We start from the raw sequence: 24,001 nt of genomic DNA, 5'->3' as shown, positions 1-24,001 counted from the left end.
ATTCAAACAAATACGTCTTATAAAGTTTATGAGGCAGCAAATTCTTATGGATCTATTCCATAAGGAGTTTATTTTTTTCCTTTATGGTCAAAGGGGCCTAGATTTTGATGTGCTCTCTGGGGTCCGTTATATGTGAATAGTATTACTTGATGTCAGGGAGAAGGAAAAACAACAGCTTCTACAGTAGGCTTCACCCTGAGACTTGCCTCCAGAGAGGATCTCACATGCATCTGGTCTCCACGCAGGAATCAGAATGTATTTCTGGATCTGCTTATTTTATCTTGGACATTTACAGAATAGAAAAGGCAATTTATACTATAATCCTAAAGATAATTACTAAGGACACTCACAAAACACAATGGGATATATTCTACATCAGGAATGTCCAAAGTCCAGCCTGCTACAAATTTCAAGATTTCTGGGAGTTGAAGGCCAAAAACATCTGAGAACCCCAGGTTAAGAACCACTGCCTTAGAACAACCTTTTTGGTTTTACCATCAATAGAATACCCATAGCAGTAGACACCAGTCAAGTAAGAAGACTTCCTAAGCTATAAGGGACTTTCTGTGTCTTCTCACAAAACAAAAGTGTCCTGGGATGCTCTACTTGGGCCATAGGACCAAAAATGCTAATGAAATAGACTTGGGTAGGTTGTTTCTTTGTAATATTGTTTTGGATTGAAAGTGTACATCTTAATTTTGATCAACACACACACATTTTCTATTAGAAAATTTCACTGAATATGGTTAACAACAAACAAAATAGGGCTGTGGGACAACATATAATGATAAGATATAAGAAGTTAATTATCTATAATATTAAAAAGGGAAAGAAAAAAGAGTCTTTTGATACTTTTTCAAGATCATTTCAATATAAGATTTTGTCTCCAAGAAGGTTCATGCTGGAATATATTGGTCAGTTTTAAAGATCCTTTATTACTCTCTTTCCACCTCTTTTATCATGAATCAGTTACTTACTTACTTACTTACTTAGGCGATCCCTCGTTGGACGAGTAAGATGGTCTTCCATTGTGGATTTCCTTGTGGGTCCGTAGGTGGCTGTGGAGCCCTATTCTTGCTCTGCATCTTCTTCCGCAGTGAGGGCATTGGTTTCCAGGTGGAAGGCGTTCCCGGTCGGGGTTGGCTTGACGCGCCTTCCTCCTGGCACGTTTCTCTCTTTCACCCTCCACTCGTGCCTCCTCGAATTCTGCAGCACTGCTGGTCACAGCTGTCCTCCAGCTGGAGCGCTCAAGGGCCAGGGCTTCCCAGTTCTCGGTGTCTATGCCAGAGTTTTTAAGGTTGGCTTTCAGCCCATCTTTAAATCTCTTTTCCTGTCCACCAACGTTCCGTTTTCCGTTCTTAAGTTCGGAGTAGAGCAACTGCTTTGGGAGACGGTGGTCAGGCATCCGGACAACGTGGCCGGCCCAGCGGAGTTGATGTTGGAGGACCATCGCTTCAATGCTGGTGGTCTTTGCTTCTTCCAGCACGCTGACGTTTGTCCGCTTGTCTTCCCAGGAGATTTGCAGGATTTTCCGGAGGCAGCGCTGATGGAATCGTTCCAGGAGTTGCATATGACGTCTGTAGACTGTCCACGTCTCACAGGCATATAGCAGGGTTGGGAGGACAATGGCTTTATAGACAAGCACCTTGGTCTCCCTACGGATGTCCCGGTCCTCAAACACTCTCTGCTTCATTCTGGAAAATGCTGCACTTGCAGAGCTCAGGCGGTGTTGTATTTCGGCGTCGATGTTGACTTTGGTGGAGAGGTGGCTGCCAAGGTAGCGGAAATGGTCCACATTTTCTAATGTGACACCATTAAGCTGTATTACTGGCATTGGAGTGGGATTGGCTGGCGACTGCTGGAACAGCACCTTGGTTTTCTCAATGTTCAGTGACAGGCCGAGCTTCTCGTATGCTTCTGCGAAGGTGTTTAGAGTGGCTTGTAGATCTTCTTCTGAATGCGCACAGACGACATTGTCATCAGCATACTGGAGTTCTATAACAGATGTTGTTGTAACCTTGGTTTTGGCTTTCAGTCTGCTGAGGTTGAATAGCTTGCCATCTGTCCGATAGATTATTTCCACTCCGGTGGGAAGCATCCCATCAACAAGGTGAAGTATCATAGCGATGAAGATGGAGAATAGAGTTGGGGCGATAACACATCCCTGTTTGACACCGGATTCCACTTTAAATGGGTCACTTTGGGAGCCACTGCTGTCCAAGACTGTTGCCATCATGTCATCATGGAGGAGCCGCAGGATGTTCACAAATTTGTTAGGGCACCCGATTTTGTGGAGGATGGTCCAGAGAGCGCTGCGATTCACTGTGTCAAATGCCTTTGCAAGGTCGATGAATGCCATGTACAGGGGTTGGTTTTGTTCCCTGCATTTTTCTTGGAGTTGTCGTGCAGTGAAGATCATGTCCACGGTTCCTCTGGAGGGGCGGAAGCCGTTCTGGGATTCTGGGAGGGTGTCTTCTGAGAGGGGCAGAAGGCGGTTTGCAAGGATTCTTGCGAGGATTTTCCCAGCGGAGGTTAGAAGGGAGATACCTCGATAGTTTCCGCAGTCTGTTCTTTCCCCTTTTTTGAAGAGGGTGATGATGGTGGCGTCCTTGAAATCTGCTGGGATTTTCTCGGTCACCCACACTTTTTCTATGAGCTGGTGGAGTTGGTGTGTTAGCTCAGGTCCTCCCTCTTTAAAGATTTCAGCAGGGATCCCATCTGGTCCACTGGCTTTGTTATTCTTCTGTTGGCTGATGGCATTGCTGACTTCTTCCAAACTAGGCAGTGCTGCAAGCTCATCCCTGGTTTGTTGTTGTGGGATTTGTGAGAGGACCTCGTCGGCCACATTGGAGCTGCGGTTCAGGAGGCTTTGGTAGTGTTCTTTCCAACGTAGTGCAATTGAGTTTTGGTCCTTCAGGAGTTTGGTTCCATCTGATGAGCGTAGAGGCTGTATGCCATGGTTTCTTGGTCCATAGATGACCTTTGTGGCTTTGAAGAATCCCTGAGCATTATGGGTATCTGCCAGGTGTTGAATTTCTTCGGCCTTCTTTGTCCACCAGATGTTCTTGAGTTCTCTTGTCCTTCTTTGGACCTCAGCTTTTGCACTAGCATAGATCTTTTTCTTAGCAGCACAGTTGATGTCTCTCTGCCATGCTTGGAAGGCTTTCCTTTTCTTGTCAATTAGCTGTTGGATCTCGATGTCATTTTCATCAAACCAGTCTTGATGTTTCTTGGCTTGGTATCCAATAGTTTCTTCGCAGGCTTGGATGATGGAGGTCTTCAGTTTGTTCCAATGTTCCTCAACATTTTCGGGGTGTTCTGTGGGTAGATGGTCCTTGAGTGCTATTTGAAGATGGGCTCGCCTGGAGGGCTCCTGAAGGGCTTGGGTGTTCATTTTGCGCCTTGTCTTCCTTCCTTGGAGTCTGCGCTTGGGGGCGATCTTGATAGCCATCGAGGATCGAATTAGCCTGTGGTCAGTCCAGCAGTCGTCAGCACCTATCATGGCTCTTGTGAGGAGCACGTCACGGCGGTCTCTGGCGCGTGTGATTACATAGTCTAAGAGGTGCCAATGCTTTGACCGGGGGTGCTTCCATGATGTCTTGAACTTGTTTTTCTGGCGGAAGAGCGTGTTGGTGATGACAAGGTTGTGCTCCGCACATTTGGTGAGAAGCAGGATGCCATTTGAGTTGCTGTTTCCAACCCCGTCTTTTCCTATGGTGCCTGGCCACAGGTCGAAGTCTCGCCCGACTCTTGCATTGAAGTCCCCCAGGAGAATGATTTTGTCCTCCTTAGGTATCCCCGATAGGACGGTGTCCAGCTGACAGTAGAATTTCTCCTTGATGTCTTCATCAGCGTCTAGTGTTGGTGCATAGGCACTTATGATGGTTGCCCGTTGGTTTTTGGCAAGATCAACTCGGAGGGTGGAGAGACGTTCGTTGATACCAGTGGGTGCTTCGGACAGATGTTTCATCAGATCATTTCTTATAGCGAAGCCAACTCCGTGCATTCTTTGGTCTTCTTTGGGCAGTCCCTTCCAGAAGAAGGTGTAGCCTCCTTTTTCTTCTTTCAGCTGTCCCTCTCCTGCTCTCCGGGTCTCCTGAAGGGCTGCTATGTCGATGTTGAAGCGTCCCAGCTCCCTTGCGATGATGGCAGTTCTGCGTTCGGGGCGTTCACTGCCACTGTTGTCCATCAGAGTCCGTACGTTCCACGTACCGAAGTTCATTTTTCTTTTTTGGCCGCAGGGTGGTGACCCCACTGGACGCGGCAGTCCAGTCAGGGATGAGTGAGGCAGACTATGTTTGGGGCACCTTTTCTAGCCCCCTCCCCATGTGGGGTGAGCAGAGTGGGTCCTCAATAGGGCTGCTCAGTCGTGGATACAGCTGCCGAACTACTCAACTGCCTCGGACCTTGAGGTAGAACGACTGAGTCCGTACCCACCGCCCATGTGCCAGTCTGTGACTAGGGGCTTCCAGATTTCACAGTCCTGCCCCCGTCGCCACTCGCTGATCGCCATGGGACTTTGGTTGGTTGGTTTTTATTTTCTGTGGAAGACGCCTGTGCGTGGATTTTTTTAATGTGTGGAGGTCAGTGCACAACTGATCAACACACAGACTTCACAGAGTGAGGTTCCACTGGTGATGTAGTTTAACACAATGACCGTGGCTTCTCAGTCTGTTGCAGCCTTCTTCCGCCTTCGCAGCCGTTGTAACATGTGCCATGTTATCCTCCGCCTGCTCCGCCGTTGAGGTCTTTGGGTCTTCGGACTGTGCTTGGTCTGGGACCTCCCCCGCAGCCACTCCTGGGAGTGCACGACTCCAGTTGTTGTGCCTACAGGTTCATCGGAACACGCAAGCCCCCTCACCACGACAAGGTGACAGTCCATCGAGGGGGTCATGAATCAGTATAATCTTATTATTAAAATGCACTTGCTATAAGATTTTTTTTCTAAATTGATGTCTCAGTTTTTACAGAATTTCTGATAAACAGATGAATTGTTAAAAAATGGGTATGTTTAATTTTATGACTGGCAACTGGTGTTAAGCTATAAATGTAAAGATTCCATAATCTCAGTAGATGTGTAACATTTTGGATTTGGTTAATACTTGCCCTTTCTTACTTCAAAAGAAAATTATTTCTGTAAATTTAGATTTGACTGCAAATAAATGGGCTGTCCTACTTTTGATTTTCATTTTGATAATTTCCTCTTCTCTAAAGGTTGCCATAGTCTCTTCCCACATTCTTTCACCTTTCAGTTCCTTGGAAACAGTTGATCCTACCTTTGTCTAGCAAACTGCATTGTCATTAAAGCTTAACAGACCCTTGGCTTCCAAGGGCCTATTGTTGAACATTGTTGAAAAGAAGTTTGTGCAAAAAAGATAATAACTTCAGTGATTTCAAAAACTTGAATATTCTGGGAATTCTTATAAATGTTATTTAGTGAAAGATAGTCTTTAGGAAAAACAAAAACAAAAAATAGTTGCAAATGACTGAACTGATCTTGGCTTGCAAGGTTAGATCTCTATGTGTTTTATTTGCTAGCTTACATCTATCAAGCTCCACACTAAAACAAGCTAACTATAGCTACAATTAATAGGGCTTTTTGAAATTTTTGTTTAATATTTAAGGTACCACATAGTTGTTTGTTAAACTACTCAGTAATGGATTTCAGTCCATTGCTACTACTGTCTTCCTCCTGCAACACCAAAACTGCCAAAACTTCACTTATCTCTTATAAAAACTTGAATTCAAGCCACTACAGCAATTCTTGTAGCACAAAGAAATGCCAGCTGAGCTATGGGTTATGTAATGATACAGGTGGCTTGTCCATTTACCATTTAATAATAGTTTCTAGCCATATAAGGTCTTGTGGGCATCCTCTCAAGTCAAGAAAAATGTCTGGTATGCAGTGGGGTTTTATGCCACATCAGATTCCAAGAAACTGTTTCGTACTAATCAGACCTTAGATCTGACCTGTTTTAACATTCATTGTATTTTAATGAATCAGTAGCCGCGGTGCATTCCAAAGTCCAGTCATTGCTTATGGAAGACTAAGCCACCAAGCATCAGATCCCTGTTCAGGCTTGTATTCCCATAAATAGCAAGGGTCAATGACCAATTGGAGAAAGGGGGGCAAAGGTCAGTGGCAGCAAGAAATGACATAGCCAGGATTATTTTGTTTAGCAGACTGCCAACTGACTTCTTAAACTGCAGCTATAAGACTGACATCAGCTATTTTATCTCTTGTCATTCTGTTGGCAAGGACAATCACTTAGGCATAAAATACTAGGAAAACACCAAGATCATGCTCCTTCATGTGTAAGTCGAACATTAAAAGATTGATTTTTTATTATAAAAGACGCTTTCAGAGATTGCAATCTACTTCATGAGATACATCATATAGAGATATTGCCAAGCCAGAATCTGACAATTTTCCATAATATTTCTAGTCAATGCCCTTCTGTTCAATATTGTCACTTATGAAGTAACTCAGTTAACAAGAATACAGAAAGTTTGTGAAAGTTCAGCATAGAATTTCAGTTCTCCTACATTTACCATAGGAATGACTTCCCAGGAATTGTTCTAAGCAAAATCATCAAACATTGATGAAAGTGTTGCATCAGAAATAGATCCAGGTTGTCTGGAAAATGAGAAGTATGACTATTAAAGGGTAATTTGTCAGAAATGTTTTAAAGACCACCAAATTAAGACTAGGTTAAGACTAACCAAATTAATTTCTTGAGCTCTGGATTGGCAACTCCACAGCACTAGAAGTCCCAACAGCAACACATTTTAACACTCTTGGAAATTACTGGTTTCCACTAAAATTGCCAGAGAGTCTAATGATCTGCAGTAATTTGAGAGTAGCCTGGTTTTCTCTTTCAATGAATATTGTTGATTTCTAATGTGAAACACTTTGCAACTATATTTTAAATAATAAATAGTAATAAGATTTAAATGAATATATGCAAGAAAAGATTCAATAGGCTGCTTTCTTTGTTGTTTTGATGCTTCAAGAAATGTTTTATTTCAGCATGTCATGCAGACATAATGCCACAGCATTGTTACCATGAACAACAAAAGGGAAAAGGACAATTCATTTTAGCAACTCCACTGCAACAGTTTGCAGCACTGTGATGATAAAGGCAATTACACTAAATGAATTAAGACATAAAGGGAAGGCTTGGCAACCAGGAGTTGCCTTGTAGAAGTGTGAATGTATATCTACTCTCTGGCTTCTCATTAGAGAAGAAATGACTGCAAACCTATGAACGCCAAATTTCTTTTTCTGTTGTTACTGTATACTACTTTGTTGGAAACATCCGTATAAGAATGTATACTTCCTACCACTGAAACTTAACCTCGACAATGCAACTACTTCAGTCCATCTAAAGCAGGGGTGGGCAAAATGCAGCCCTTGGTTTGCCTATGGCAGTGGTTCTCAACCTGTGGGTCCCCAGATGTTTTGGCCTTCAACTCCCATAAATCCTAACAGCAGGTAAGCTGGCTGAGATTTCTGAGAGGCGTAGGCCTCACCCCCCGATTTCCAAAAAACATCTCACAGCAGTTTGCTTCCCTGATCCACTAAAGATTCTCAAATCCCCATATCACACAAATTGATGTATGTTTTAATTCACCTAAATTTTAGGTCAGATATGCTGAAATGTACCAGTGTGGCCTACAAGATGGGTGCAGGGTGGAAAAATGGACCCACCACATGTGCAGTTGCCTACCACTGATCTAAAGGCTGTAAGCATTTGGAAAACATATCTAAGAACTTGGAAAAACATGTCTTAACAGAGTAACATTTACTATTACCAAATTACTATTTTTTTTCTCCCTTTCTCTAAGGCCCAATAGCACATATATCAGCATTTCCTGAGGGAAGCTGGGGGCCATAAACATTTTGTGAAAGCATCCAAACAGGCACAGCTTCCATTTATATTCACTGAGCTTCCTCAAGAAATTAGAAAGTTGGGTATTGACCACACATTACAAAGGATGACATACCACCACTCATTTCAGATTAACATAATCTGCATTATTTAGAATCCTACATGCAGATAAACGCCTAAAATATATTCTAACTTCATAAAGAATAATTTAGAATGAATGCTATAATTTCTCTATTCTATTAATAAGATACAACCACCACCATCCCCCAAATACAACCCTTCAAACAAATCTTTTCAGTTCTAATCCGCAAATGCAGAGATTTCTTATTATTGCGTTATATTATTAAAGACTTAAACAGAACAGGAAAGTTTGGAAAACTTACAGTCTCTTCTAAGATTTTCAGCTGCTGGTCAATCTCTTTAAGACGGTTTTGCTGATCACGTTCTTCTTTAGTGTCTCTTAAGACCTTTTCACCTGGAATTGTTTCCAGCTTTCTATTTGCATAAGCCAAAGATTCCTAACAAAAGCAAATAATAATGGAATCACTGAATTGTAGAAAAGGAAAGGGAATGCATATTGGCCAGTCCCCTTCCCTGGAGGAGCCCCCCTTGTACACCAAAAGTTCCCTTGCAGATTAGTCTGTATCAGACAGATTATAGAACACCATTGATAGAAAATAATGACTGTTTGGCTGAAGAATACGCTTGGTTCACATAAATGAGTTGTGCTGAGTATTATTACAAAAGTGGGGAAAATTCATAGTCAAATTGTAAATCTGGCCTCTGGGGCAACTCTTTTTACCTCAGAGTCTGGCCGACTATGTGTGAAACTGAAATTCATTCCTTGTTCTGCAAGAAAGTCAACATCCTGGGTTTGAAACAAGGTTCACGGAGAATGTATGCCTCGTAAGCTAAATCACAATTCTGGATTTCTTCTGAAAGAGGAATTTGGGATTTAAAAACAAACTGTACACTCCCTGGGGACCTTGTTCTAAGGACCGGGTAGCAGCACGTGTCCCCATATGGACCCTAGGATAGTTTTACAAGGCCCACACCTTCCTGAACATGCTTCTGAAATTCAAACTATATTGTCAAATCCCCACAACAAAACAGAAACTCTTCTTTCCTACTTTGACTTATGGTGTCTCTATGAATGAGAGACCTCCAAATCACCCTATCATCAACAGCCTACTCAAGTCATACAGACTTCGGGCCATGGCTTCTTTTATTGGGGCTATCCATCTGTAATATGATCTTCCTTTTGTTTTTTTTCCTACTGCCTTCAACCTTATTAAGCAGTACTTTTCTTCTACTGAGTATTTAGTATGAAATAGTATGTCTTTATACACAATCCCACCACCATGGAAAGGTAGTGCTATTGGTAGGCATTACTGATGTTTTAATAACATGGGTGCAAAAGTTATAGTACATGTTCATAACAGTAAGAAAAATAAGTCTTGAACTTAACAGCACATTACGTGTTCATGCTGTGCTTCTGTGTATGCTATTACTACAATTTAATTGGCTTTGCATATTGAAAAGTAGAATTAATTTTGTTAGGCAGATACATGAATGGTCTCTTTTAAATGACTTCCAGAGTCAAGAATAGTATCTTACCAAATGATCCTGTCTGTTGAAACTGCTGCACGTATTATAAAATTCCATGAACTGAAAGAACTTCAATGGGAGGTTGTTTTTTTTTGTAACCATAACTTCCTGCAGCATGAGTACATACAGCTATGGGGAATTACTAGAAATTATGTGCTGGGTATGCAGGTTAAATTCCTACAATAATTGCCTTTCATGTAGGAATACTGTGATAAGCAAAGCTATCTTTAATTTTACAATAGAGTCAATGTGACATCTGAAATAATAAGAAAATAATTTTGAACAATAACAAATATTAATGAAGTCTTAGATTATTATTTTTATAGAAAAGTGTTCAATACTCTTGCCAAAAGATTAGTTTTAACAAAGGAATTTGAACTACTGTACCCTTCCTGGCATTTGGCAGTATTCATTCCCTATGCTGAAGAAAACTGCTTTAAATTTAATATAAAGCATGAGAGGATGAACTTATTTTTATCTGATTATGAGGATTAGGAAAGGGAACAAGGGACAAAGAATGGTATTATTCATCAGAGGAATGAAAGTTTCAGCAAAGTCCAGCCTCTTACTTTCCGCTCTTCTCACTTGCTGCCATGACATCATTTGTATCCAGAGCCTAAAGCAACTGAGGTAATATTTGGCAAATATGAATGATCAAAGGTTCTGTCTGGCTACACATAAGAAACTAGATGCCTTTTCAAAATTTGCCAAAATAAAACCATCCAAATGTTAATTAAAAGCACGTATTTATGATATCGAGCATACTTCTTTTTCCAAACAGTGTACATTTTTAGCCAAAACATCCAATAGAATTAAAAGCAATTAGGCTTCATGAACAACAGTAAAGGAGCTTCTGGTAGCAGGGATTTTGGGGGGGGGGGGGAGGGTAGTGTAGCTAAACCATCAGTCAACAATAATGCTAGTGAGATCAGTGTTTTTTCACAAGCTTCTCTGCAGCCACAATTGCTCTGAAATAACAAATATTTGCTTACCCAATTGGCCAGTCCTGTGAGTGTCAATGCTAAAAAAATACTCACATGGAAAGACATGGATACTAAGAACACTGTGTTTTGTCTGCAGAATTGGCTGTTGCCTTGCTCTTCCCTAGAAATCCCTCATGAGAGCTTCCACACTCACCAAAAGCTGATTTTTAGAGCTGGAGGACCATCCAAAATGATGCTGCACATAGAATGGTAACTCCAGATAAAAGGGAAGTTAGCATACATTCTAAGCACCTTTGGAGCAAAGATGAATTTTACAACTATGCCTTCAGAACTTTACCAATCTAGGAGCTGTGTCTCAATTCACATTATTTTCAGCATTCCTCTGTTTACATTTGTGGTAGTCACAAATAAGTCCCACTATATTTTGTTCTTACTCTCAAAGAAATGTGCATAGGATGGCCTCTCTGTAACACTGGGAATTCATTTTCAGGCATACATTATTGTAGCAGGGGGAAAAGATTAATTAGAAGTGATACTGGGCACAAACAGGCTGCTCATCCAATTTTTTAAACACTCAACTATGTTTTGGGAATTTTATTCGGTTAACTGATAACATAGGCCTGCAAAACTGTGGGTCATAATTTTTTTTTTAAGTTTGCTGATTTTGTAGGGATATAGCATTCTAAATTCAAAAAGGTTCTCAGATTTGCTCCATTGTGTACAGATTTTTTCACAACGTACTTTGACGCTTTTCATTACCCAAGTAATAATAACAATAAAACTTTAATTATAGACCACCCTAGCTCCCCAAAGGGACTCAGGGCAATTTCCCATGAATATGGCAAACATTCAATGACAAAAGGAAAACCATACAAACAACGTACATCAAGACAATGAACATTAGACAATATAGAACAACCAACCATAACTTAGTAAGCAAAATCACCAAAAAAAAAAACCCCATAAAATACAAAAACCTTGTCTGATGGAGTTCAACAATACCAATGGCCAGGAGTACTAAAATAGACGTGATCAGCTATAAAAGAGCTAGGCGAGGGATAGTGCGAACAACGTGTCATTGGGCTGGGGAAGTAGATGAAGTGCAGAACAGAGTGCTATCTAGCAACACAGGGACTGGGCCTAGGGACTAGTCATTCTCAAAAGGTTGCTGGAACATCCAGGTGTTCAGTTCTCTATGAAAGAAGGACAGGGATGGTGTTCCAAAGTCAGAGGGCCACCACTGAAAAGACCCTCTCCCTCATCCCCACTAACTGTGCTTGTGACAGAGGTGGAGTGAGAGGAGGGCCTCCCCAGCAGATCTTAGAGCCCGCACCAGTTCAAAGGGGAAGATGCGATCACGAAGACAGGCAGGACACAGGCAGTTCAAAGGGGAAGATGCGATCACGAAGACAGGCAGGACTGTTTAAGGCTTTGTAAGTCATAACTTGCACCTTGAATTGGGACCGGTAACTTATCAGCAGCTAGTGGAGCTGCTTTGATAGGGGTGTTGTGCGTAAGATGTCTTTGGAGAATAAAGAATAAACAGAGGACTACAGTCTTCTAACAGATTTTCAAAATACTTTAATTAACTGATATGAAACAAAAATCGTTCAAAAGCATTGAAATTCCCACTGGAATTTCAGTATTCACACTTTATAAAAATGAGTAATGAATAAATTGATGAAAATATCAAATGTTTAAAAGCACTGTGTGTGGTATAACATTTTTATCGTGTTCTTCTCATTCAGCACCCAAAAATATCACAACCATGTTAGTTAAGCATTTAATAATGCACTTCAGTCATTCAAAGGAAAGGGGCAGGCAAAAGGGAATGTGAACACAGCAAATGTATGAGTTCTAGGTGTGAACAATATTCAGCGTCTCTCTGCAATGCTAGAAATGTGGGGCCTTCCTCACTCTCCATAGCAACACCTCTGCTCAGTGTACACCAAGTTTGAAGGAGTTATTAAATGAACTTGGATATATTCACATTCTCCTGATAGCCCTGCCTCACTTTGCTGCTAAAAAATGAGCTGCTTTTAGAAATGGCGATTCATTATCACAAATGAACCCCCTTCCACCCTTTCACAATATAATGCAGGCAGACCATTTGCACACATAAAAGGATCCTATATTTAACTGAATTATTCTTTGAGGAGCACAAACTAAATAAAACAGATAATTCAGCCAAATGAAGAGATAGCTTTAAGTAAAATTACTTAATTAAAATTGGCATAAAAAGAAAGAAATGCTTGAGAGAGAAAGAAGGTTTTCATCAGACAAATTTTCCCCTAGTTAAAAAAAACCCTCAAATCATGGGAAAGAACTCTGGCAGGGGCGGCTTTTCCATTACGCAAAGTAAGCGACCGCGGAATACTTTGTTTGTCCCAGGGGCGCTCACGCGCCTCCTTAAATGCCCCTCCCTCCAATTGGGCCTCGTCCCATGAGCAGCGCCGGTGGGGGCAGCAGCGGGAGGAAGCAGAAAAGCCGCGCATGCGGCAAGGGGGAAGGGAAAGGCGCGCGCCTCTGTCCTTCCCCTCTCGCCCTGCATGTGCCTTTCCTAGCGGCAGAGGCAGGAAAGGCGTGCGAGGGAGAAGAGAAAGGTGCACGCCTTTCCCTCCCCTCATGCCCCGTGCACCTTGTAGAGTGGCGAGAGGAGTGTGGGGCAGCAGCGAGGCTTGGCCATCTCCTTCTCCTCTGGGCTCTTCTTCCTCCCCCTCTCCGTTTAGACACCTCCAAATGGAGAGGAGGAGGAGGAAGACCCTGGAGGAGAAGAGGGGCATCCTCGCTGCTGCTGCTTCTGTGCCACTCTCTTCTCGCCCCCTTCGAGGCCTCGCCTCGAAGGGGGTGAGAAGAGGAGCGTCCGGCTGCAGCAGCAGCGAGGCTTGGCCATCTCCTTCTCCTCTGGACTCTTCTTCCTCCCCCTCTCCGTTTAGACACCTCCAAATGGAGAGGAGGAGGAGGAAGACCCTGGAGGAGAAGAGGGGCATCCTCGCTGCTGCTGCTTCTGTGCCACTCTCTTCTCGCCCCCTTCGAGGCCTCGCCTCGAAGGGGGTGAGAAGAGGAGCGTCCGGCTGCAGCAGCAGCAAGGCTTGGCCATCTCCTTCTCCTCTGGACTCTTCTTCCTCCCCCTCTCCGTTTAGACACCTCCAAATGGAGAGGAGGAGGAGGAAGACCCTGGAGGAGAAGAGGGGCATCCTCGCTGCTGCTGCTGCTTCTGTGCCACTCTCTTCTCGCCCCCTTCGAGGCCTCGCCTCGAAGGGGGTGAGAAGAGGAGCGTCCGGCTGCAGCAGCAGCGAGGCTTGGCCATCTCCTTCTCCTCTGGACTCTTCTTCCTCCCCCTCTCCGTTTAGACACCTCCAAATGGAGAGGAGGAGGAGGAAGACCCTGGAGGAGAAGAGGGGCATCCTCGCTGCTGCTGCTGCTCTGTGCCACTCTCTTCTTTAAGGTAACTCTTTATTCACCTCTACCTTTTTTTTTTCAGTGATTGGTTTTTTTTGGGGGGGGGGGGCGCCAAAATAATGTTTGCTTACCATTGAAAATTACCTAGGGCCGGCCCTGAACTCTGGATTCAATATTCCTTTAGTAGCCAAATTGCATTCCTTAAAATTTATTAAAGCCATTTGTTAAGGACTAAAGACATTGGAATCTAGATTTTTTGTTTCTTCAAATTCAGTAACCAATGGTAGACACCAAATTCTAAAGTGCTGATAATAACATTTTTTCACATGGTTAAATATTATTTTGAGAATTGCTTTGAAATCATCATTAAACACAGTCCTTGGCAGACAAAGCTGAACATTTGGAACATATGAGAGGATAATAAATAATTGAAATTCATTGCAGCCAAGTGGAAATAAAAATTGATGGTTTAAAAGTGGCAAGTATTTCAGAGGATTCACTTTTGGGAAGAATCATACAATGAACTATACTTGATAGAAGTCATTTAAAGCAATGAGGCTCTATTATGCAATCTGATAAATGTTGCAGTGTAGTTTGAGATACATCAGGTAACATTCATTCATATTGTTTGATTTAATCCATATTGTTTAATTTATTTACCACTTTTTTCCCAACATGTAACCCAGGGCAGTTTACAAGATATTTTTTAAAAGGTATTATATGGCTAAATACTTGATTAAAAATTTCAAAATCGCATTAGATCTCTTATTGAAATGTCAATTTTTTTTAAAGGAATAAAATCATTTAAAGTATAGCATCAATAATTTTAACAGTATAAAATTATTTTTAAAAACATAACAATCAGGATAAATGTGTAGCAGCACAGGACTTGTTAAAAACATCTGCAACCATCAAATCCATAGAGGAGTGACCTACAGTAGGCAGTAGCTATAGATGGTTATAGTCTGACAAGGAGTGAACTGGCTTTTTTTTTTAATTCTATACACACACACACAAGACATATATAAGCAGTTCTCAAGGGTCAAACACGATAGGATCTGTAGGTTTCTTCTTAAATTGAATGTGTTTGTAAGTTGGAGCAGATACATTGTTTAAGTGTAACTTCAGACATATATGTTTAGTAAATTTAGTAAAAAAAAATCAACCCAAAAATCTGAATTGACTTATCCACAGGTCATTTTCAGTACTATATCTGAAATCTTACTTAAAAAACAACAACAACAACCCCCTTCTTTCAGTGGAGTGGCAAAAGGCAAGAGCCTAATCCATCCTGGGAGAACCGAAAAGGAGGACCAACCTCCCTCTACTCCCTCCACCATGGCACTGATACTGACCTTTTGAATGCCTGGGTGGAAATGTAGTTGAGGCAGCCAGGGGCAGATGGACCCAAGGCAGCATTGGTATTTTTCTATCATTGAAGAATATCCCTCAACTTACAGGTCATATCAAAATTCATAATTTTTGCATCAAAACCTGCCCTCGATGTATATATGAGTATATACATGCAGTCCCAAAGTTACGAACAAGACAGGATCTGTAGGTCTGATCTTAAGTTGAATTTGTATGTAAATCGGAACAGCTACATTTTTAAAGTGTTACTCCACCCATACACATGTGCGCGCGCTTTGGACAGCACAGGGAGAGTTAACACTCCTGTGGTATTTCTTTTACCACACTTTCTGTACCTGTGATCGTTGAATTTTGAAAATTTTGGCTTGTTGTGGAAACAAGGATTGGAAAAAAACTTCAGTGGAGACACCTTTTCCCCATGATAACTCTTTCAGGAGTGAATTTCCCTTCCAAGAGGTAAATTTCTGTCACTTCCTGTTGTCTCACCCCAACCAGGAATCGTTTGTAAGTCAGATGTTTGTAACTAGGGGACTGCCTGTATAGTACATTATTGATCATCTTCATTGTTGCATAATGACTGAGGTGAACAACTATTAAAGGCATAGGGTCTGTCTCCAGCTTTCAATCTGTGAATGCTATCTGGTTTATACCTCCAGTATGTGAGGTGAAATTCCCCAAATCTCCTTTTTTTTGGAGGGAGTTGTCCAAGAAGGGTGGTTACGTTTTTGAGGGTAATATTCCCACAGGAAAAAATATTGAAAATAATTTGGAACTTCAAGAGCTCTAGGCCACACTTTCCTCACCCATGATTTATAGAGCAATATAAAAAAAACTGGTATTTGTCATAGCCGTTTTGGCCAAAATTTAAGAGTGAGGAAAATAAACCAAAGGAAATTTGGAAACTAGGTGGTAAAGGTAAGAGAAGATTAATATGGGCAAAGGCATATTTACATTTTCCTGGTGTCTTATAATTTGTATTTCAGCAGGAGACATGGGGTGAAAGTAAAGTTTAATTTTGAGGGAGAATGTCAACGGACTGTCTGAAAACCATTAAATATTGTATTGTCAATAAACAGTATTAAATACCGATATAAGGAAAAAAATCTTAAAAGGATGTTTGAAAATAAATGTTTGCTCAAGCAGGCTACTAATTTTTCACTCTCTTAGGAGGGTACCATTTGGTCTGGTTGAAATGTTAAAAAGAAGTGAAGATGGGGGTTTGAGTCACTTGCATCAATTCTTATCTGTTTCTTTTATTTATTTTTAAATATTCTTAGCCACTTTCCTGTTAAAACAATATCCAAATTGTCTGCCTGTTCCATTTCTTGGCCCTTATTCATCAGATAGTATTTCTCTCCGCTACTTGATAACTGTTGCCAGGATACACAAACTTGGGAGTAGCACAGTATTTCACAGGTTGTCCAGAAACAACAATTATGTGCAATCAGTGTAGAAAGTTCACTGTAGGGCAATGCAAATGACACATACCAGAACTCAAGAGAGTGCCTTTTCTTCTCTTTTTTTCATTTTAGCCTCCTTTCTATCGCTTTCCTGTTTCCTATTGCTGTGGAATTCAGTACAGCCATGTCCCAGTTCACAAAGCTTCTGACAAATAAGCTCCTTTTCGCAAAGTCTTTTTTAAGTGAGCCCAGCCTTCTTTTTGTGTATTCAGACTAGCTGTAGCATTGGCATTGGGAGGATGGTGAAAGAGTGCTAGAGAACAGCAGACTTCAGCAGCATGTCTGCAGTTAACAGTGCAATAAAGCCTGACCAGGAAAACAATGAGATTCTACTATAGGTGATTGTATTGTAGCTGACATGCGCTTACATACAGCTGGCAATGTAAACAGCTGTCTCCAGAATCTGTTACTGAGCAGGTGTGATGAGGAGTAAAGAAAATAGGAAGCAAACTAGCCCATTCTCTAGGCCAGAGCTTTCCAAACATTTCAAGTTGGTGTCACAATTTTCAGAAATGCATCATTTCATGACACAGTAATTCAGTTTTACTAGCAAACCGAAGAATAAATCTATTGGGATAATGGATTATGACCTGTAGAGTTACAGAAGTGTTCCTTCGGTTTATTGAGTAATGGACACATAGACTTCTTGTTCCTATTCGATGCTTTCAGCAGACAAAGATTCAAGCAGACTTCTTTTAAAGTAACATGTTTGTTTACTCATAACTTCATGTATACAGGAATATTTCTTGTCATGTTAAACTTTAAAACGTTTCAGTTTGTTTCTTTAATTTATTGCCTTTAAAGGTCTCTTCAAAAACTATATTGCTCTGCACAGTTCTCTTTCATAACAGTCTACTTTCAAAGAATTCAAGCATCAAAAGTTTTCCGACTTCCTACACTGACTGAAAACTGACATCTGACTGAAAAACAGACTTAAGGCTCAATTTATTTATTTCCCGTATTTGTATCCCGTCACTTCTCAACCCCCAAAGGGGGACTCAGGGCGGCTTACAATGTGCCTCGTTACGAGGCCGCTACATGACAATTATGTCATGTAGCGGCCTCGTAACGAGGCACATTGTAAGCCGTCCTGAGTCCCCCTTTGGGGGTTGAGAAGTGACGGGATACAAATATGGGAAATAAATAAATAATAAAATCACAATTGGACACAAATCATAGTTAAACAATACACAAGAAATCATTAAAACAGGCTCAGCTGTCATCAAGCTGACTCAAGGCTCAATTGTCATCCTGTTTCAACTGTCATCCTGCAGATCATCCATGTGATCTGCATCCACTCCCACCGCCTCAAGTACATGGAGCTAAGGAAAATGCAAACCAAATAAGACATACATTTCAGGAAATAAAATGACACATTATAAACAGACAAACATCAAATAGAGGAGGCTTGAGAAGGTTGCTATCTCCAACAAAACCAACCCTTAAGAAGAATATGGACACATACATAAATGTATGAGGACAAAACATATCTTATGAAACCAACCCTTTCATTTATATTTTTAAATATATGTGATTTCTTGCTTATTTCACATACTTATTATGTTCGTGTGACAATCCTACACATTGCAACTATCACACTAATGTGTCACAACACACAGTTTGGAAAGCACTGCTCTAAGCAGATCTTAGCTGTAACAGCCTGCAAAAACAAACACATTTTGTGGTACCTTAAAAGCAAATACCCTGATTATGGCATACTATGGTTTGACTTCAAACACATACTTTATTCTCAGTTGGTAGGGTATATGAGTTTGCATTCACATACACAAAATTAAACTGCATATTCTTCAAATACAACAAGGGGACTATATTTCTAGATGGCTCAGTGTGACCTCTGACAATGAATTTCTTTATTCATCAACTTTATTTATTTCTATTTATTAATTCTTAACCACAAAAATGCTTAACACCTCACTCCAAAAGGCAGTTGCTTATGCTGCAAAACTTGTTGGGGGATATGTCTGCTGCTGCTGAGGCTACTGCTAACTTCCAAATTAACAAAAAAAGTTAATCTTCATCTAACAGCACAACAGATTTCACAGTTCAGTGTTTTAAATGCATTCTGAGTGTATGTAATCCTGCAAATATATTAAGTCACCTACAAACAATGATACACTTTCATTCTAACAGTCCAAAACACACAGTGCTGCAAACACTTCTACATCTTATTCTGACTTTCTGAAGTGTAGTCTGAACCACTTTCTTTTAATTAGGCTTCTAAACTAACATCTCTTCCGATCTCCAAAAATAAGGCATTTTCCCATAAAGCCGAACTGGTTCAATGCCAAGTAAGGATAATAATCAGTTCTGGACCAGTGACAGCTTTTGAGGTCCAGAGGCTCCAGGGAGCACAGCAGAATTAGCCTTTTGCTTTCAGACATATTCCAAGACATTGGAATAATATGAGGAAACTTCCTTTGATTATTGTTCCGCTGTTTGTCTGCCAAAATATGACAGTGTGTGAAAGTCAAGAACTGAAGTAGTTTGTATTAACCTTTTGTTCATGCTACATTATCTTAGGAATCTTAATAGCAATCAATTGCCCTTTATGGTTTTAACCAGAGATGGAAAGCTACTTTTTTAAAAAAGCAGTTCATTACAGTTATAACTAAAATATCCCAAATTAGTTAACTTATTATAGTTGCAATGTTGAAATAATAACTGTCTTATCGCATGAAAGTAATGAAATACGAACTTTTTAAAAATCCTGATGGTTATCTCAATGCACTGCAGTCCACCAAAATATCAATTCCTCAAACCACAAGTAGCCTTGAAAAAGAAGCTTGTAGCACAAATTTGTTCAAGACACCAAATTCCTGCCCTGCTCCTATATGACAATATAATTTTATTAAAAACAAAAAATAAAAAAATATGTGTTAACATATAATTAGGACGTTATTTGCCCTTATGGCTAAAAGAAGTTAGGCATAATCTTTTACACGTCTTTTTCTCAAACTTAGGGTGCATCTACACTGTAAAATGAATGCAGTTTGACACCACTTTAATTGTCATGGGAGTTGTAGTTTTACAAAGCCTTTAGCCTTGCCTGCCAAAGAGTGCTGGGTGCCTCGCTAAACTACAACTCCTGCAATACAGTGGGCCCTTCAGATTCACAGAAATAAATATAATTTAATCATAACATAACTGAAACTCACGCAAAGTTATGGCTGCTGATAACTACAATTGTACAAGGTTTTCTGGGATGTATAAAACCCACCAGAAGTTAAACAGGTAGGAGCTCTCAAATCCCTTCCTTTCAGGATGGAAGTAGTTATCAAACTTTTTCAGCCATGGAGCCCTTTTTAAACCAAAAGTTTCTTCTGGAGCCCAAAGAAAGGTTTATATATTATTTATGATCTTATATATAATGTAGATATATCAGGCATGGGCAAACTTTTGGAAACATTGCATTTTAAAATTTGACAGATGGGCCAGACCAGTGGCAGATGGATGGAGAGTGTTTGTGTGAACTAATTGAACACAGCACATATCTCATTTGTAGTGCAAAAGAAAAAAGAAAGAACAATACAACATTCCATCGAAAGGAAGAAACGGAGCTCAAGAAGGGTGCTTCCTTAACCCCATTTTTCAAACCCAGACTCCCTTGAAAGAAAGAAAGAAAGAAAGAAAGAAAGAAAGGAAAGGGTCCCAGGAGGGGTGCTTTCTTAACCCCGTTCTTCAAACCCAGATCCTAGAAAGAAAGAAAGAAAGAAAGAAAGAAAGAAAGAAAGAAAGAAAGAAAGGAAGGAAAGGGTTCCAGGAATGGAAAGAGGAGCCTTGTAAGTTCCCCATTCCTGCAAATGGGATGGACCTTCCCAGATCTTACAGCTGCCTAGCCAAAAACAGTTTTTCATTAGCCGATTTTCAGGAGGCTCCTGAAAATGGAACTGGGAACCCAATGAAATTAGAATACCAAAAATGTATTGCCCTCCAGCCGAATTGCAGAACCCTAATAATAATGATAGTATAAACCCCAGAGGCCATCTAGTCCAACCCACTTCTGCCTTGCAGGAAAAGCACAATCAAAGTACCCCAACAGATGGCTATCCATATTTAATAATAATAATAATAATAATAATAATAATAATAATAATAGCAGAAATTCCTGCAACCATCCAATCCAACTCACTTCTGTCATGCAGGAAAAGGACAATCAAAGCACCCCAACAGATAGCCATCTGGCCTTTGTAATAATAATAATAATAATAATAATAATAATAATAATAATAATAATAATAAACAGCAGAAACTCAAGCCTTTGCAATAATAATAATAATAATAATAATAGGAGCTAAGGTTAAGAGCAGCATGATGCTGTAGAACAGGACTGCACAACCTTAACCTTGTAAAGAGCCAAGATTGTCCCCAAGACTCTTTGCGGGGTCACCTCTCCCCCTCTCTCCCTCTCTGCTGAAGAGGAAGCCCTGCTCCTTCCTTTGTGATGTTCCCATGAGAATGGTGTGAGGCCGTGAGGAAAAGAATAGACAAAGAAAGAGAGAAGCAAAGAAGCTAGGCCCAGACTGTGGGCCCGGAGGGCATAACAGCCGTGCGCATACAAAGGTCAGGCTGGACTAGAGCAAGGGGGAGGAAAGCATGGAGGCCCTCAGGATGATTCACTGAGCTCCAAAGGCTCCATGGAGCATAAATCTGAGAACCGCTGATCTAACTGAGTCAATTAACAACTTTCTATACTTGAAGTCAAGAGGAAGATATGAAACATTAATAAAATCCACTAAAAAATAACCTGCTTAAATAATACTGTTCACATTTCAAAGCATACCTCAAATTGTACTGTACCTGATAAACCTGACTTGGGACTTCTAAAGAAGAATTATCAACAGCCGCAAAATCTCCATCAGAGATGACTGCTTTGAGTTTAGAAGTGATTTCTGTAAGGTGGTAATATTCCACTGGTTCGGGTGTGTATCCTTCACCTGGTACTAAAAACGCCATTACTCCTTCCTACAAAAAAGTAATTATGAATTAAAGTGCATCACAAAATGGTACGACTAACAGAAAATGCTTCATCAAAATTTCCATCAAGGTGGGGCTGAGAATTAAAAGGAAAATTCACAAAAACAGAAAGAGAGAAGTTGAAAAATATTTATTTTTTTTTGGAGCAAAGTATTTAAATCAATACTTCACTACATAAATTTCAAAATGAAGTTTACTATTAAGATAATGACTATAGATGAGTTTATAACTTGCATACTCTTTTGGCGGCTTGATGTGATTGTGTTGATTTTAATTTGCTTGCAGAAATACAAGTCACCACATTTTTTTTCTACTGCCAATGCATACCTAATGGATTAAATCAGAACTTGCTTTTCTAACACACTTACTATTAAATGAACGGGACACTTCAGATGCATTACTGTTTTGGGAAACTAGATGATCAGTATGTTCTGGTGATAAGCTTTTTAAATTGTTGAAATGTTTGAAGTCTCCATTGCCATATTTTCAAATTATATGGAACAGTGATTCAAAACAGAAGCATGCTTTATTGGCACATCACTGTGGAAATACTATGTGTGCCTTCATCAGGCAACACACTTGCATGCCATGAAGAAAGCATATGTTATGCTGAAGTATTCAGTATGCTTGTTGATTTTACTGAAGCAGGATCTCACTAAAGCAGTATCAGTACCAGAGTAGCAATCAGGTCCTGAATTTGCCATTATAGAGAACTAGACCACTAAAACACTTAAAGGCCGAATGTGTCTTCTCAGATCAAGTGTCTTGATAGAGTATTGCCTAAGAAATTGAAAAGAAGAGTGTTATGCACAAAGCAAAGATAGGATGCCTTATTTGCACAGAAAACCAGTTATACTCTGATGCTAATACATTCATTATAAGTTGAAAAGATAGAAACCATTGTTTAATAAGAAATGTGAATACTAAGAAATAGCAATGTAGCTTTTCCCAATTTAGAAAGTTGAATAATGCTGTGGTTAAATGAGTCCCTATTGTGCATATGCTCTGTCAGATATTATCCCAGAAAACTCAAAATGCTCTAGAATGAAGAAGAGGGTCAAGCTACTTTTAGAGACAGGGTGTGGTTATTTTCAATTTTCTAATGAAGTATTAGACAAACATCAGTCAGCAGCCAATTGGAAAGATGCATTACTTCCATCAGCTTCAGTGATCCCGCTCAATCAGCAGTTTTTTGGTATCACTGAAGGGAGAGTTGGAGGAAAAGAAAGTTTTTCTTCTGTTGGTGTTGGATGCCAATAAACATGAATGGACTTTGGCATAATTATTAAATCTTCACCCTATGGGTAGGGTTCTTAAAGATATTAATGGATGCATTTCCCTACTTCTGCTACCACATCATCACACTTACAGTTGTCCCTCTCCCCCCATTTTACAGGCAGCCACTGTAAATTTACTGGGAGTCATGTCTGCTATTAGATGACACCTTCACCTCCACCCTTTCACAGAACTACAGGGGAATCAAGAAATTGGGCAAATCTGTAATCACTGGGAGAGATTTAGCCAAAATAGAGCCAAGATAGTAATTTTTGCTCGAAACATCATGTGATGGGGTCCATGATAGTCTTCAAGCTTACCATGGTGAAAAGGGGCATTCTTATGGGTGGTCCTTAGCAGTGAGCTGTCATCTCTCTTTATAGCTGTGCATAATAACTCCTTTCCTTTGCAATTTAAAAAAATATTAATGACAGATATAATGTAATAGAGGTATTGTAGAACATAGAACAGGCAGTTTTCCTATGCTGATTTGGTCCAATTATAATATTGTATTTAGCAGAGAGCTGTCATCCCTGTTTACAGAAATGCTTGATTACTCATTCCTATTGAAAGAAGTGGGTTAAAACAGCATCCCTGTTTCAAGGGTCCAATGGGTTTTGATGCAGAAAAATTGGATCCCATGGAAAGCAACGGTCTAAAACAGCATCCTTGTCTCAAGGGTCCAATGGGTTTTGATCAGGCATGGGCAAACACTGGCACTCCAGGTGTTTTAGACTTTAACTCCCACACTTCCTAACGGCCTACTGGCTGTTAGGAATTGTTGAGTTGGATTTCAAAACACCTGGAGGGTCCATGCCTAGTTTAGATGCAGAACTATTGCATCTCATGGAAAGGGATTCTGGCAGATTTGCATGGAGAAAATAAGCTTGGGGCAGAGACTTATTGCCTATGTGTGATGAGGAAGATAGTGGACACGAAGAGTCTGATGAGAGGAGAACGAATGAAAATGAGCGAGAGAGGACTGGAAGGTACGATCACCTCCCAATTCCTCTCTTCACTTAACTTAACGATGCCTCTCAATACTGCTGTCCCA

At 40.4% G+C, this 24,001-nt stretch overlaps 1 protein-coding gene across 2 annotated transcripts in view; it reads right to left on the bottom strand.

Moving 5' to 3' along the window:
• Positions 1-24,001, bottom strand: part of FSIP1 (fibrous sheath interacting protein 1) — a 92,670-nt gene that overhangs the window by 49,390 nt on the left and 19,279 nt on the right. For both annotated transcript variants that reach the window (XM_067462856.1, XM_060760139.2), the window contains exons 10-11: positions 21,496-21,660; positions 8,276-8,410 (exon numbers count right to left, since the gene is read on the bottom strand). In XM_067462856.1, coding sequence (XP_067318957.1) covers positions 8,276-8,410; positions 21,496-21,660 — 300 coding nt within the window. The remainder of the gene's footprint in view (positions 1-8,275; positions 8,411-21,495; positions 21,661-24,001) is intronic.

This window comes from Anolis sagrei, chromosome 1, assembly GCF_037176765.1.
Source record: "Anolis sagrei isolate rAnoSag1 chromosome 1, rAnoSag1.mat, whole genome shotgun sequence".
NCBI lineage: Eukaryota > Metazoa > Chordata > Lepidosauria > Squamata > Dactyloidae > Anolis > Anolis sagrei.
The sequence above is the reverse complement of the archived record's forward strand: the minus strand, read 5'-3'. Positions and strand labels throughout refer to the sequence as shown.